The sequence below is a fragment of the Vanellus vanellus genome, assembly GCF_965231255.1.
Source record: "Vanellus vanellus genome assembly, chromosome: 2".
Lineage (NCBI taxonomy): Eukaryota > Metazoa > Chordata > Aves > Charadriiformes > Charadriidae > Vanellus > Vanellus vanellus.
Window position 1 is genome coordinate 168,942,653 of NC_138906.1, and position 14,975 is coordinate 168,957,627.

The window sequence follows — 14,975 nt, forward strand, 5'->3', positions numbered from 1 at the left end:
TAGAGTAGCTCTGTAAAGGGGGTCTGTGGGGGTTTGTGTGTGTGTGTGTGTGTCCCATTTAGGGTAGCTTGGCAAGGGGGGGGTTGCCTGTGGGGGTTTGTCGTGTTCCTCCCCCCCCCCCTCAGGTAACTCTTGTAAGGGACCTCTGTGGATTCCTCCCCCCTAAATTAGGGTGGCCTTCAAAAGGGGTCTGTGGGGGTTTGCCCCCCTCCACCCCCCCATCTGGGGTACCTCTGTGAAGGCGGTGGTCTAGGGGGGTTTGCCTTCCCCCCCCCCGCCCCCCCCAATCTGGGGTAGCTCTGTAAAGGGGTTCTGTGTGGTTTGCCCCAGGTGGGGCACCTCTACAAGAGGGGGTCTTTAGTGTTTCCCCCCCACCGCCTGCTTGGGATATCTCTGCAAGGGGGTCTGTGGGGTTTGCCTTAGCCCCCCCCCCCCACCTGGGATAGCTCTGCAAGGGGGTCTTCCCTGACTGGTATACCTCTCCCCAAGGGGGTTTGGGGCTTTACCCCCCCACCCCACCCCAGTAGGGATAGCTTGGGAAGGGGAGAAGTGGGCTGTGGGCTTGCATCTAGCCAGATGTTGGGTGCCTGGGGACCTGCAGCATTAGAGGGCAGGGGCTAGTGGGGGTTTAAGCCCCCACCCAGGACTCTGAACCCCCACCTCGGGGCTAGAAGTGTGTAGGGTTAAGGCCAGAAGAACCAGAGCAGCCCAAGGAGGGGACGCTGAGCCCCAAAGCCACCCTGTGGGGTCAGGCAGGAGCCCCCAGCTGTGGGCCCACCCCACCCCCTCTCAGCCTGTGGATGCTGTGCCACTGGAGATGATGCCCCCCGAGGAGGAGAGCCCGGCCGGTGGTGGGGAAGGGGACGATGGCCTCATCCTCTTGCAAGCCTTGAAGAGCGGCAGCACCCGGAAGGTGAGGCACAGCGGTGGGGTGGGGGCAGGATGGCAAAGCACCCCCAATGGAGGCTCCATGGGGCTGGATATCACTGTCTGGTCCATGGGGATGGTGGTCCCCATGGATGCCGCAGGGCATGGGTGGGGGTGCAGGACCATCCTGGCTGTCAAACAGTGATGGGTGTGTCAGTAGCTCATCCAGAAGCAGCCCTACACAAGCATGAAAAGAGGCAGCCCAGGAAAGTGGTGGAGTTGCCATCCCTGGAGGTATTTAAAAGACATGTAGACATGGTGCTGAGAGACGTGGTTTAGTGGTGGTTTTGGCAGTGCGAAGTTGATGGTTGGACTCGATCTCAAAGGTCCCTTCCAACCTAGACAATTCTATGATTCTGTAACTGTCTGATAGCTCATCATCTCTTTAACTCTACTCCTCTATCACATCTTCCTCCGCTGGCTCCATCTGCAAGCTTCCCAGTGACTCCTTTTAACCCAGTTCTTCTACGTTTTGGCTTTTTCTCCTTCCTGCCTGTAGGAAGATGGTCCAGCCAAGCACTGCCTGTCCCCCCCTTCTCTGCTCACCATTAGAGATACGGGGCAGGGTGTTGCTTGCTGACAAACTTCTCCTGGGAGCTGCCCATAAGGAAAGTCAGTGCAACGGTAGCGTGGTTATGTGTGTGAGATGGGGATGATAGCTCCACTGGTGTCACTCAATTAATAACAACAGGGTGAAATCAATGGGGATTGTCCTCGGGCTGTCACCGACCCTGCTGCTTGACTTTCCCTTCCGTCCCTTGGGTGTCAATGCATGCTCCTAAGGTCGAAGAGGCTTTAAAGAGCACCACTTTTTGTGAGAAAAGGTGGGTTAAAAACATCAGGTTTTTGGGGTTGTTAAAGTGTGGCTCCCGTTAGGTCTGTCCCCTGGGAGCCAACTTCATTAACCTGTCATGAATTTGCCCTGTAATCCAAGCTCTTTTTGCAAGTATATAATTTTCAAAACTTGTTCTTTGGCAGAGAGATGCATTTCTGCAGCCCTTTAGCCAAAAAAAAAAAAAAAAATCAAAACTAAAAAAACCCCAAACAAACAGGAAAAAAACAAAAAGCAAAACTCGGCTACACTCTAGAGGTGTGATTGTTGGTTTGTTGTGTGTTGTTTTGTTGTTTTTTTTTTTTTTTTTTTTTTTTTCCCCCCCCCGAGTGAGTGAGATCACAACCTTGGCTGAACAAGTATCAATCTGATCTTGAGTCACTTGAGCCTGGCCTCTCTGACTGCAGCTAAAGAGGTTGCAACCTTAAACCAGGTTGGAGTTTACCCAGGGCCTTGTCTAAATAGCAGATGCTGCTTGTAAGGGAAAATTAGCAGGAGGGTGTGTTGTTTTTTTTTTTTCCAATTTATTCTGCGTACAGACACACCATTTCCTTTGTGCGAGCAATCAGTTTACCCTGTTTGGATCTGTCGGACAGTATCACAGAGGAGAATAACATAGGAAAATATTGCAAAGCTCGGGGGGGGGAGGAAGACTGGCTGGGGATATGCAGCATTTGTCATAACATGATTGTTTTTTAATTAAAAAAACAAAACACCTGATTAGATTTCCTATTAATGATACCAGGGGTTTAGTTAAAATAAACTGTCAATATAACCTCTTCTAGCTGCTTTTTTTTTTCACCCTGACAGCACTAGGGGCTGTGGATGGGACCGCTGCATGCTTGCTCCCTTGCAAGTGATCCTGAACACTGCTGCAACGGTGATTTTTTTTTTTTGTGGTTTTTGTTTTGGTGTTGTGTGTTTTTTAGTGTTGTTTTTTTTTTGTTTTTTTTTTTTTTTGCTAGGGTTCACATAGTGGGGCTGAAGATTTAATACATCTGTTTCCTGCTGGCGTCCTGCCCTGGCTCTCATGATGCACTGTGCCTCCCCCAGCTCCCCGGAGCAGTTCCACACTCCTAAAATTCAAGCTCTGGATGTGGACTTTGCTGTTTAAAACCCCCAATCCCCCATATTTTTATTTTTTCTCCCTCATTTTAATTTTTCTTCTTGCTGAGTGCTTTAGCCAACAGTGAGGGCACTTTGTTGGGAAATTTAAAACCTTAATCCTCCACTCATTTGTTAAAAGGCTGTGTGATGTAACCATATTCTCAATAAAAGGTTTTAGAGGTTTTAGCTGGTAATGTCTCCCACAGAAAAACAGCTTGCAGCCGGAGTGCTTCATGAGATTAGTTTCATGATAGGGACTTTTATATATAAATAGATGTTCAGGGAGCAAAAACACTCATTGTAACCTACTGGTTGTCTTGTAATAACAGCCCATATTACTTTCTGAAATGCCCTTGGCTGGGAGGAGAAGGAAATTATCGATAATCTTATAAAAAGGAGAATTTTAAAGCCTGCTTTTGTGTCTGGATTGGTTCTCTGGCTTTTGTTTTGCTCTCTATCCCACCAGCTAACACTGCTAAACCAGGGTCACTTGGCCACTTGTCCTGTGCTGGCCTGACTCAGAAACTCGTGGGTTGCAGAGAGGAATAATAATACCAGTTGACAGCTCTGACTCCATCTAAATAGCTCTTAGACCAGTGTGGTTCTGGAAATAAAAAGGTGCAGAGAGCTTGATGCTCCAGTTACCCAATTTCTACAGCAAGTTTTCCAGCTGCTGGATCATCTGTGCACTTGGAAATGCCCCTTTTTGGGGATAAAACTCTGTTAGGAAATATTTTTTGCTCCTAAAGGTGGATGGAAATAAGTACTTGTCTATTTTTAATTTGAATGGGAGATGTTGTAAGCGTTTAGTGGGTAAATCCTGCAGGGTTGAGGTTGTACCTAGAGACTGTGTGTTCCATGCACAGGGTTGGGGTCATAGATCAGGGGTACCTCTGTTAATGACAGTGGTAGCTTTTGTGTCAGCGCTTCCTAGAGCTGCAGAAATTGAAATCTTTGGCTGTTCTTTGTCTCTGCGCAGCTATTTTGCAGTAGGTTTTACTAGAGAGCAAATGTTGATATTTGAGAGCGTGCCCTGATGCAAGCTGGGTGAATTAATGGAGAGCAAACGAGGCTTGGACTTGACCACTTCTCATGGAATTGCCCACCTCTGCCTGAATGACACTTGGTGGTTGATGCTTGACCTGCCCAAGCATTGATCTTCAGCTCTTTGTTCACCATCTGTGCTGGGGTTGAAGGCTTCCTGGGTGCAAGCCATATGATTTCTTTGTGAATTAGCACCTCATACTCCTTCATGTGCTGTTTTCTTTAACTGAATCGTGAGTGCAGACTGGTAGCACTGGAAAGGTTAGTTGGTCACTGACTTGGTGGTGTTGAGTGCTGTAGGAGCTTACCACCCAGCAGCCACTTAGCAGAGAGTTTTGAAGACTGGGGACCCTTAGGGTTAGCAACAAAACATATCCAGCACTGGCATGGATTTGGCATCGCCAGAGTTGTTTGTTTTGTTTTTGTTTTTCTACTTATTTTATTCTGACTGCCAGTTCTTTGTGTGTGTAGAAGGAGTACCTGGGGTGGCTCTTATGGGAACTGCTGGGATAGGAGGAGATGAAGTGGAGGTGAGATGCTGGGAGCCAGGCTCTAGCAGAGCTCCTGCTGTCTTGTCTGAGGGGTGTATTTATACCCTGAGCAACCAACCTCAGCAACTGGTTGGTGTGAGGAGGGAACGAGGCAGCACAGGATAGGTCAAATGAGTGAAATACAACGGATTGTCCAACAGAGGAGTTGAACCATGTCTTCTTCCTTCCCTGGGGGAGGGTTGAGTAGTAATACTCTTGATGCCTTTTGACTCTCTCCCTTAAAAAAAAAAAAAAAAAAAAAAAAACAACCACACAAAACCCAAACAATAAACTATTTCCTGGGAGGGATAAATTATGAAGTTAAACCAAAATAATCCTTAAGGCTTTAAGGAACATATGCAGCAGTTTGGGATAGTGGGAATGCTGAAGGCAGTTGAGGCTTCAGGGGATGTAGCAGATAAGCATCACTTTGCCAAAAGTAGCTGGGCTACGCTTGACATATTCATGGTTTCCACTGCTCAGACCAACTCAGGACATGGTGGAAGGTGAGATGGGCCTAATCCTGCCATTAGTCCTCAGCTATGTCCCTGAGCTCTGATCAACTGATCTCAAGCATGTCTCTCTGTGTTGTGAGACTGGGTCTGAGCATGTGTTGTCTGATGTGGGGTACCAGGACTGCAATGCAGGTATGCTGCTGCCCATGGGCAATGTGTGACCTCAATGACAAATTTTAGGGCAGATAATTTGATTTCCATGAAACGGGGTTATTCCCTTATTGCAAAAGGGGAGAACTGGGGGGAAAGATGCCCGATTTCCCTGAAGTAGCAGCTTATCCCTTATATACACCCTTGGTGTCAGGCAATACAGTGTATGTATGTTTGTATACCCACACGGGGCTGGCTGGTGCCCTGTTCCCCTTGCACTTTTCTCCTTGAGCTTCCCTGTCCTTGGGGATGTGAAGGTTGTGCACTTGGTGGTGGGGCTGGCTGTAGAGCCTACATCAGCACCAGGTGATGACTCATCTCACCACTGCCATATTATGGGTGTCTCCGATCTACATGCAAGTTGAGCTTCTTTAGTTTTTCCTGCTATTCTGTGGGTGCTCTCCAGCTGCTCTAATTGGTGATAATCCTGGTAGTGGCTGTTCTGTGGCTAAAGCCAGTCTTGGAGATGGCACAGCTTGATCCGTTCTTTGGCAGCTGGGCTGTGGAGCACTTCCCGTGATCCAGACAAGCTGTGCGGATAGCTCGGACCTTTTACTGCAGTACCCATTCGGGCTGTAACTAGTCACCAGCTACGCGTGCTGACAGATCACAGTCATCCCTTTATCACTTCATAGCCTTAAGTTTTGCTTTTGCTTAGTTGCTTCCAGCGAGCAAGCTCCTGTTCTTCTAACGGAAACGAAAGAGCAGAAATTAGTCCCTTTGTGCCTGACTTGCCCTTTGGACTTGCTTGTATCCACCTCTTCCTACAGGTGATTAGTTTTTTCTGTCATTAATGCTGGGAGGAGATGGCCTCGTTTTGGCACTGGGATCACAAATGACGTTTTAGGTGTGCCTCATCACCCAAGACACATACAGGCTTCATGTCCTTGTGTTTACTGGAGATGTGAAGTGCAAAGTACACTTGGTGATCGTCTCTAAACAAACATTCCCTAAGGACTTGCTTATACAAGGAAACCTAACCACATAATTGCCCTATTTAACACCCCAGATGGGTGCTCTTGAACTGGAAGAGGTGTTGGAGAGTTACCACCACCATTACATCATTGTATATGTTCCCTTCAAAGATAGGGTTTGAGTTGGCAGGAACTTTACGTCCCTCAAATGGGGTGTGTTTGTCTTGGCCTCCTCCGGAAGGGGTCTTCTGGCCTCTTCCCTTTTCTCCCTTACGTGGAGGCGTTGACCGAGTGCTTTCTGTAATGCTGTCATCTTTCCACGCTGAGGGTTGAATGCAATGTTATTTGGCAGATGACTTCTGAGCATAAAATTGAGCCTTGCTACAATAATACTGTCTCTAATCCTGCTTTGTCAGAGGCAATAAACTTCTGAGCTGGGCACAACTCACGTAACCTAATGACCCACACCCCATTCATTTTCATGGCTTTCTTAACATACGCTGTACTCTGTGTACATACAAGCCGTGCCATTCCCTGACTGCTCCACGATTTATGGTCTCTCACTGGAAGAGTTATGCACTCACGTCTCCTTTGTAAAAGCTTTAAACTAGAAAGGCTCAGAAACCTAGCGTTCAACCTGGCCACTTCTTAAGCACCAAACTCTTCTCTTCTGTTGGTGTCTGTAGGTGCACCCCACAGCCCAAGAGGCTGGTTGAAATAACACATCTTTCTCCTGACCTTAAGAGGGTTGACCTCAAGAGCTTGTACAAAGAAGAATTAAGCAAGCAAAATCCCTTTTATAACCTAACAGGGTGTTTTGATGTTGTGGTTTTTTTTTTTTTTTTTTTTTTTTCCCCCCCCCCATGTCCCCCTTATGTAAGGCATGCTTAAATCCATCACCACTTTAGAAGCTTTGTGTTGTGGTTCTTAGCTTTTGGTTGCAACTTGGAGAGTACAGGCACAGGTGAAGTGTTGAATGCGAACTGTTGGAGGATGGGCATGCTCTCCTCTTGACTTTTTATCTCCCCAATCTACCTTTTGATTTACATATGGCTTTTCTTGCTTGGGGTGGTGTTCCCTTTCATATGAAAGTTCACCTGGGCTAAGCATCTCATTCTGGAGCTGAATTTCCTTCTTGCTCCAATACGTGTGAAATGACATTATTTCTGCAATGCTCCAGGAGCAGCTGCAGACTAGGCTTGGTCGTTCCCCACAGTGGCTTTGGCATAACGCTTATATTGGCCCATGCCAGCCAGGGATGATGCTTTGGGACCAACAGCAGATCCTCTCAAGGCAGGAGGTGCTGCAATTCTGTGGGTTACTGCAGTTACCCAACTTCATAAAGGGTGAGGAGGAAAGCAAGGTGTGGGGAGATCACATGAAGTCCTTAAGGGCAGCAAGTCTCGAGATCCTGACTCGACAGCCTCATAAGGCTTTGGTATTACATCAGGTGCTCCAATACCTGACTTTCCGGTACTTTTTTTGCTCTTGGCTTAGGAGCCTGGGTGGGAATTGATAACTATCTCATTAAATCAGATTGAAAAGACACCCAGTGTTCAGATGGGGGGGGGACAACCTCGTAGGTCTACAAATGGCTTAGAGGGGGAATAGAACAGAATAGACTCTTCCGGTTGAAAGGGACCTACAGTGATCATCTAGTCCAACTGCTGACCAAAAGTTAAAGCATGTTAAGGTCATTATCCAAATGCCTCTTAAACACTGACAGGCTTGGGGCTGCTTTCACCTCTCTAGGAAGCCTGTTCCAGTGTTTGACCACCCTCTCAGTAAAGCTTCTTCATGTCCAGTCTGAACCTCCCCTAGTGCAGCTTTGACCCATTTCTGAGTCCTATCAGTGGATCCCAGGGAGAAGAGATCAGCACCTCCCTCTCCAAGTCTAAGCGAATCCAAATGCCGTGATGTCCTGGATGTTTTTGAACTGTGTTTGGTCCTCAGCTGCATCAGGGCTTGCAAGCATTCCTGAAGGGCAGCTCCTTTTTGGAATTAATGGATTAATGGTTATCAGTGCCACTATGTTTGCCTGCTTGAGAGGGGTCTCAGTCATCAGGTTTCACACTGTAGCCACTCAAATTTTGCCCCTTGGTGTTGTCTCAAGCTGGGCATGGGAGAAGTGGGGAGCTGCCAAGTCAATTAGCTAAACCCCTTAGTTGCTTTTGCAGTGAAGAGGTTTTAATGCTGTTTTTTAATATCTTGTAGAGTCATCCTAGTGTCTTCTCATGCCACTCTGCATCTTGCTTCTTTCCCTACTTAATTTCTTCTTGCCTCACTTCCAGACAAGGAGGCATTCATGGACCTTCTCTGTGGTTTTAGATAGTCCTTCCACTTGTGCTTCTTTCGTCATCTCTCACCTGCATGTCCTCTGGCCTCCTGCCCGTGTATTCAGGTAGTCTTTGCTCTTCTTCCCTCCTCCCCCCCCCCCCAAAAAAAAATATCTTAGTCTTCTGACTGCTTTCAAGCAAACCTTTGTGAGAAGTGGAGAGGTCTCAAAGGTCATGAAAGCACCTGTAGGAAGAGCTGAAGGCAGAGAAGAGGCGCATTCCACCTCTAACAGTTGCTACTGGAACTGTTGAGTTTTGGGTGGATTTGTATGGCTCTGGAGGCAGAGAAAGGGGGCCTGGATCCTTTCCATTTGCATGTGTATGCAAATATATCCAAATACATTTGGCTTGCTTGTCTGTGCAGCTGACAAGTGCACAGCTCTCATCTGTAAACCTGAGGGGCTGTTGAAATTTTAATAAACACCACCTTCTTTTTACAGCTCCTTCCCCCCCACTTAAGCTTTAACTTCCATATGTAGGTTAATGTCTTGCACTGTATGAAGAAACAGCATTGAAGACACAATGTTTGTAATCAGCCTTTAATAAAACAAATACTTGTGCCATATCTTGGACTACATCTGCATGAGCAGCTACTTTCTAAACAAGAGTTTGGTGTTGTCTGCTTTGAGAGCCTCTGGGTGCTCAGATTTGAGTCTGTGTGGTTGGGTTGGGGTTTTTTTCAGGGCCATGTTCAGCAATGACCCAGCTCCTTCTTGTGCTGGAGAAAACCTGGCATGGTCCTTAGGTGGTCTCTATGCTGTGGGGTTACTCATCCTTTTCCTTTTTCTTCCAATTTCTGGATTTTTCCCTGGGGAGCTAACAGCGTGTGCGGCATGGGTGGGTTGTTCCCCAGGGGACTTCTGGATCAGCCTTTCCTGTGTTTGCTCCTGACCCAAGATTTGTGCAGCTGTTGTGTTTTTTTTTTTTTTTTTTTTTTCCTTAAGGTCCCACTTAATTGCTTTTCCAGAATAACGAGGGTCTCGTGCTTCCATCTTGTTCCTTCAGTAATTTCAACAAATTCATGGATTACTGTAAAGCACTAAGCCTGCAGATTTATGGACCAGATGGAGTGACTCTGATTCCTCAGTCTCCAGTGTGCCAATTAGGAGCTCAAATCTTTCAGTCGAATATGCAAATGTTAATCCCAGACCCTTTTCAAAGGGGACACCACTAAGTGGACTTCAAATACGAGAAATTAATTTTCAGAAAGCTGAAGTCCATGAAAATACAAATTTTTCCATTCCCTACATACTCGGCAAAGCTGGCCTCGTACTTTTTTGAGGAAGGATTTCTTTTTTTTTTCCTTTCCTGCTTCCCCAGAAAAATCAAATAATTTGTTAGAAGTAAGTTTTCCCAGAGTAACACTGGAACCTACAGTGTTTTTTGGAGAGGTAAACCAGGCATGGCCCCGGCTTGTTGGATTTGAGACTGTTGTGACCCATTCTGGAGGATGAGGTGAGACCTGGTGAAGCCCATTGAGGTGTCTACATGGAAGAAGTTAGATGAGGAGGTGTTTTGAATAGGATGGTGAGAGCAGGCACTGTTGGAGCTCTGCAGAGTCTCCTGGGTGGCAAAACACCTTCTTGATGTGGAGGCAAGTGGTCGACCAGTAGCAATGGAGGTAGATCAGTGGGGAGCAGGGCAAGATTGACATGCACAGCAAATGGAGGCTTCCTAAGAGAAGCAAGAGAGTGAAATAGTGGCTTTGAGGAATTTCTTTTAGTGCTATGGTGGATTTTAATGTGTTCTTGGAGGGATCTGCCCGTGCTTTGCACTGGTGTATGACAAGCAGGCTCAGAGGTCTCCATCTTCTTAAACCGCTCAGCCTTGCGCCCTCCCAAACAGGTGTTGTTTCTTTTTTTTCATGCAGGGATCTTGTAGAGGTTCATTTTATCCATCTGAACTTCTCCTTGCACAATGGAAATCATCGCTGCTTGGGTAGAGCTTTTGTGGCCCTGGATTCAGAGACCCTCATCCTGGCAACCTCTCTGCCTGGGGCATCCCGTAATAACCTCTTGCCCCCGCGAGACAGAGGGGATATTGCCGTCTGTTATTTCCTGAAGTTGGAGATTAAACGTGTTTTTCCCCGTCTGCAGAAAGTCCGAGCCAAAGCCAAGGAAAGGAGGCAGGGATGGAATTAATTTACTGCTTTGTGTGACTCGTTTCTCCACCCCCGTGAACTCTTGACTTGCTGCCTGTGCTCGATCCCCTAGAGCCGGCAGGAGATGGGAGCGCTTCTAGATGTTGGGGTCACATCTGTTCCTGAGTTTGAGGGTTATATTGAGCTCATCTACAGCCCCTGGGGTCTTGTCTTGTGTCTGGATGGCGAGACCCTGGCAAGAAGATGCTTAGTTCCTGTTCCATTTGGGAAGCCTTTTCTGAATACCTTTGAAAATAAATTACTGTAAGCAACACGTGGTGTTAGATAATGAAACCTCTATTTCAAGTGCAACGCTGGGCTCTGAAAGTGCCCTTTTTAACCCCCAAATGGGGGGATTGTTGGTTTTGGGTTTTTTGGTGACATTCCTACCCCTCTCTCTCAGCAGGGCTGCGACCCCTTCGCCCAGACCCAACGTAGCAAACTGCAGCATCGCCGGGCGCGGATTAACCAGCAGATCAATAAGGAGATGAGGATGCGAGCTGGGGCAGAAAACCTCTTCAGGTGAGTCCTGGTCCCCAGAGCATCCCTCTGGCGCGGGGATTTGGCTGGGGGTGTAAATATAGTCTTGACAGCTAGGAGCTAGGGGATGCTGGTGCTTCCATGGCTACAGTTGGGATTTGCTTAGGCTGCCCTTGACTTTGCCACATTCACCCTAGAAATGCCCGCCCTCCATTGGGTGCAGTGCTGATGCTATGCATTTTGGTGAAAAATTGAAATTTTTATGTCCCAAAAGCTTGGTACAAAGCAGAGTTGTGAGCGGATGGAATAATGGGAATAAACTTTTAATCAGGATCGAGCTTGGACTGCGGAGCTCTTGCCTGATAACCCCCAGCAAGTGGGTTAAATCCAGCTTTAGTTCCAAAAATCCCTATCCCAGTGCTTCCACCAGAGTGGGATCTGAAAATTCGGGTATGTCTTTGCAGATGGGCACAGTCCGGTGGCTCTCCACCCTGTTGGGAGGACGCGTTTATGGGATAGTGCAAAAGATAGCACCTTTTTATGGCTTTCAGATTGTCCAGTGCAAGTAAAGCTGGCGCTTAACTGCCTTCCCCTGTAGAGGGTTCCTGATGCAATAGCATGATTTTTTTGCTGCTACTTTTATCTTTTTTTAACCCGCAGATGACTTTTTTGTAGCTTTTCTGTGTATCTCGTGTTCCTGTAGGATACTGGAGCACATGTGCAGGGTGGGCAGGTCTGTCAGTATAAGAAAATATCATAAGGCTGCCCTAAACTAGCTTCTTTTTTTTTTGGTGTATTTTCCCATTTTATTGATTTATTTCTTTTTTCCCCTCCAATAAAATAAAATGGACTTTTCACTTCTGAACTTGAACGATTTGGCGTCAGTGGCATATGCATCTGGAAGGAGAGATTAATATTTGCTCCACCAAACTGTAGGAAGAAATAGTATTTTACTGGTGGTCGAAGATGGCAGGGCTTCCCCGGGGGAGGTGAGGTTACAGCCCCCACATGCTGCTGCTTCAACCAGGCTACCATGCCTCATCTAATTAAAAAAAAAAAAAAAAGCTGTGAAATCCCAATGTGTGCTGCTCCACGCAACTCCCCTTTATTAGAAAGGAAGAAAAAAAAAAAGGAGGAAAATGTGCTGGCTCAGCAGAAACACGCCTGGCCGTGGTTTTGGTGCAAACAGCAGGACTTGGAGCTGCGTGCAGGGGAGTGAGCAAAAATGGGATGCAAAACACATCTTAATTACTCGGCCAGGGAAAATGCACTGATGGGGCTGCGCTTTTTTTTTTTTTTTTTGCTGGATCAGCAGTTTGAATGTCCTTTGGTAGCAGCTGCTTTTCTTCCCTCCCACAAGTCCACTTTGCAGCTGAGTAATAATGTGGGTTTCTGGGCGCTACGGTGCTCAGAGTTTATGAAACATGGGAAATCTGGAGGGGGAAAAAAAAAATAATCAAACTTGTGCATGAAATTAAAGGCTGAGGGGGGGGGATTATGTTGTAAATCTAAAGGTTATTGCTTAAAAATTACAGGCTTGAGTTGCATGGAGAAACTTCCTTTGCATCTCTCTATTCCGGGGCTAAACGCAAATGGAAAAAAAGCTGGGGTATGCCCAGCCCAGTGCTTTTAAAAAAAAAAAAAAAAAAAAAAAATTTCCCCAACCCTACTGTTCAGCATATCGGTCTCCTTTCCTGGAGAGGTTGCCATGAATAGTGTGTTGGAAAAAAACGCACGTGGTGTTTGCTCAGCAGTGTTAAGAGGGTTTGTTTGCTGGATAAATAAACGGGCAGAGGCAGCAGAAACCTTCTCCTTTCTTGTTCAAATACCGGGGCTGAGCGAAGCAATCGGATAGAGATAAAGGTGTCGCCAATAAACCAGTTTCTTAAAAAGAAATTTTTTAAAAAAAAATAAATCAGCAATCTTTGTTTGGTGTTAGCTAAGCAAACAGCTGATAACTTCACCGAGGAGGCTGGTGGAGACACGTAGGCTCTGTGTGCTCCTACGGAGATCGGTGCTTACCCTGGCCAGGGAGCACAAAGCGCCTCAGTGTAGGTTTGCTCGTAGAAACAATTGAGTGCTCCCCTAAATTACCTCTCTGAGAGGTCCTGTGCTCTTAATTGCTGCATGTGGCACTTGCAGAGCGCAAACTGAGGTGCCCTGAAGCGACATCAGGCTTTAAAACCTTAACCTGGTGACAAATCCTGGAAAAAAACTTGCACGCGCGTGCAAAATCCTACAGGGTGAAATTGGGCTTTGGAAGCCGACACCTCTGTTCTGCTGCAGAGCAGGGGTGAAAGCACTGGTCAGAAATATATCATGTGGACGTGCAAATGTTACCCTGGCATTGCTGGGTCGCAAATCAGCTCTTGGTAACATAAGAAATTTAAAAAAAAAAAAAAAGTAAATATTGTTGCCACCTGGGAGCAAGAAAGTGAAAGTCTTTTAATTCATATTGGAAGAGAGTTATAGCGACAGCAGTAATGCACCTCTGTGTCCTGGAGGTGTTGTGATGCGTGGAGGACTAAATTAGCAATTAAATATTGGTTTATAGGAGGAAAAGAGTGGTTACTGTCCTGATACCATATGGGGGAATAGCAGAAATGCTGAAGGATGTTTGAATGGAAGCAGCTGTGGAGATCGTTGGACCGGCTGTGGTTTTGCTTTGTTTGTTTAAAATAAAAAAATTCATTGGTCTTGGGAAATCCCAGCAAAGGGGAGTTGGGGGAGGAGACGCTGAAGGACCAGCATCTTAAAAGAAAAACGATATAGCTGCTTCTTGCCAGGTCAGGGCAAGACCCCTGAAGGATGCTCTCCACAAAAAAAAAACCCACAAGTCGAAGGCACCGTGCTCTGCAAAAACTGGGGGAAAGCGTTGCCCTCGCCGAGCAGAGCTTGTACACGTGTTGTTTTTCCTGTACCCCGGTGTGATTTAGTGCAAGCAGCCAGAGCCCCTTTCAGCCGACAACTGCATGCTGTTATCTCTCCCTGCTTTCCTTTGGAGCAGATAAGAAGGGTATAATCAGCCTGGGAGCTTGTCTTGCAGGGAGTGGGCAGCTGAAATCAATCCTTGGTGTTTACATCTCCTGACGTGCGCAAGTGGGGAAGGGACGGCAGGATCTGGCTGCACTTGTGGGTGAGCACAGCATGCCTCTTCTCCTGCAAAAGGGTTGTTTGGACCCGAGAAGAAGTTTTTTTCTTACTGTCGTGGTTTAACCCCAGCCGGCAGTGAGGACAACACAGCTGCTCACTCACTTCCCCCTCTCTGTTGGGATGGGGGAGAGAATCGGAAGAGTGAAAATGAGAAAAAAATTCAGGGGTTGAGATAAAGACAGTTTAATAGGTAGAGCAAAACAAGGAATTCCTTCACTGCTTCCCACTGGCAGGCAGGTGTTCAGCCATCTCCAGGAAAGCAGGGCTCCATCACACGTAATGGTTACTTGGGAAGACAAATGTCATCACGTCAGATGTCCCCCTCCTTCTTTCTTCTTCCCCCAACATTATATACTGAGCATGATGTCATATGGCATAGACTATCCCTTTGGTCAGCTGGGGTCAGCTGTCCTGGCCGTGTCACCTCCCAACCCTTTGTGCACTCCCAGCCTACTTGCTGGCAGGGCGGATTGAGAAGCAGAAAAGGCCTTGAGTGCTCAGCAACAACCAAAACCATTAGTGGTCTGTCAATACCATTCTCATCCCAAACCCAAACTACAGCACTCCACCAGCTGCTAGCAAGAAAGTCAACCTGTCGCGGCTGAAACCATGACAGTTCCTCAAACTCAACTATTGAGCACTTTTAGTTGGTGTGGGTGAGCAACTGGAGTGCTCGTAGCCAAATCTGAAGCTGCACTGGAGGTGGGAGTGTGGATGGGCAAGGGGAAGGTTGCTCTAGGGGGAGAAGCAGTAGGTTCATCTGAGCAGGGTGCAACACTGTAATGAGTTTTGCCTGGCCTCAACTCTCACAGCACAGTAGTCTGGAAGCTCTGGCTTCCCCAGTCCC

At 47.0% G+C, this 14,975-nt stretch overlaps 1 protein-coding gene across 2 annotated transcripts in view; it reads left to right on the forward strand.

Moving 5' to 3' along the window:
- The first annotated feature begins 688 nt into the window (after window positions 1-688).
- RHPN1 (rhophilin Rho GTPase binding protein 1) overlaps window positions 689-14,975 on the forward strand; it is a 32,707-nt gene continuing 18,420 nt past the window's right edge. The window contains exons 1-2 of one of the 2 annotated variants that reach the window (XM_082479121.1): window positions 689-913; window positions 10,899-11,017. In XM_082479121.1, coding sequence (XP_082335247.1) covers window positions 818-913; window positions 10,899-11,017 — 215 coding nt within the window. In that variant the 5' untranslated portion in view covers window positions 689-817. The remainder of the gene's footprint in view (window positions 914-10,898; window positions 11,018-14,975) is intronic. The other variant, XM_082479122.1, reaches the window with a different exon arrangement.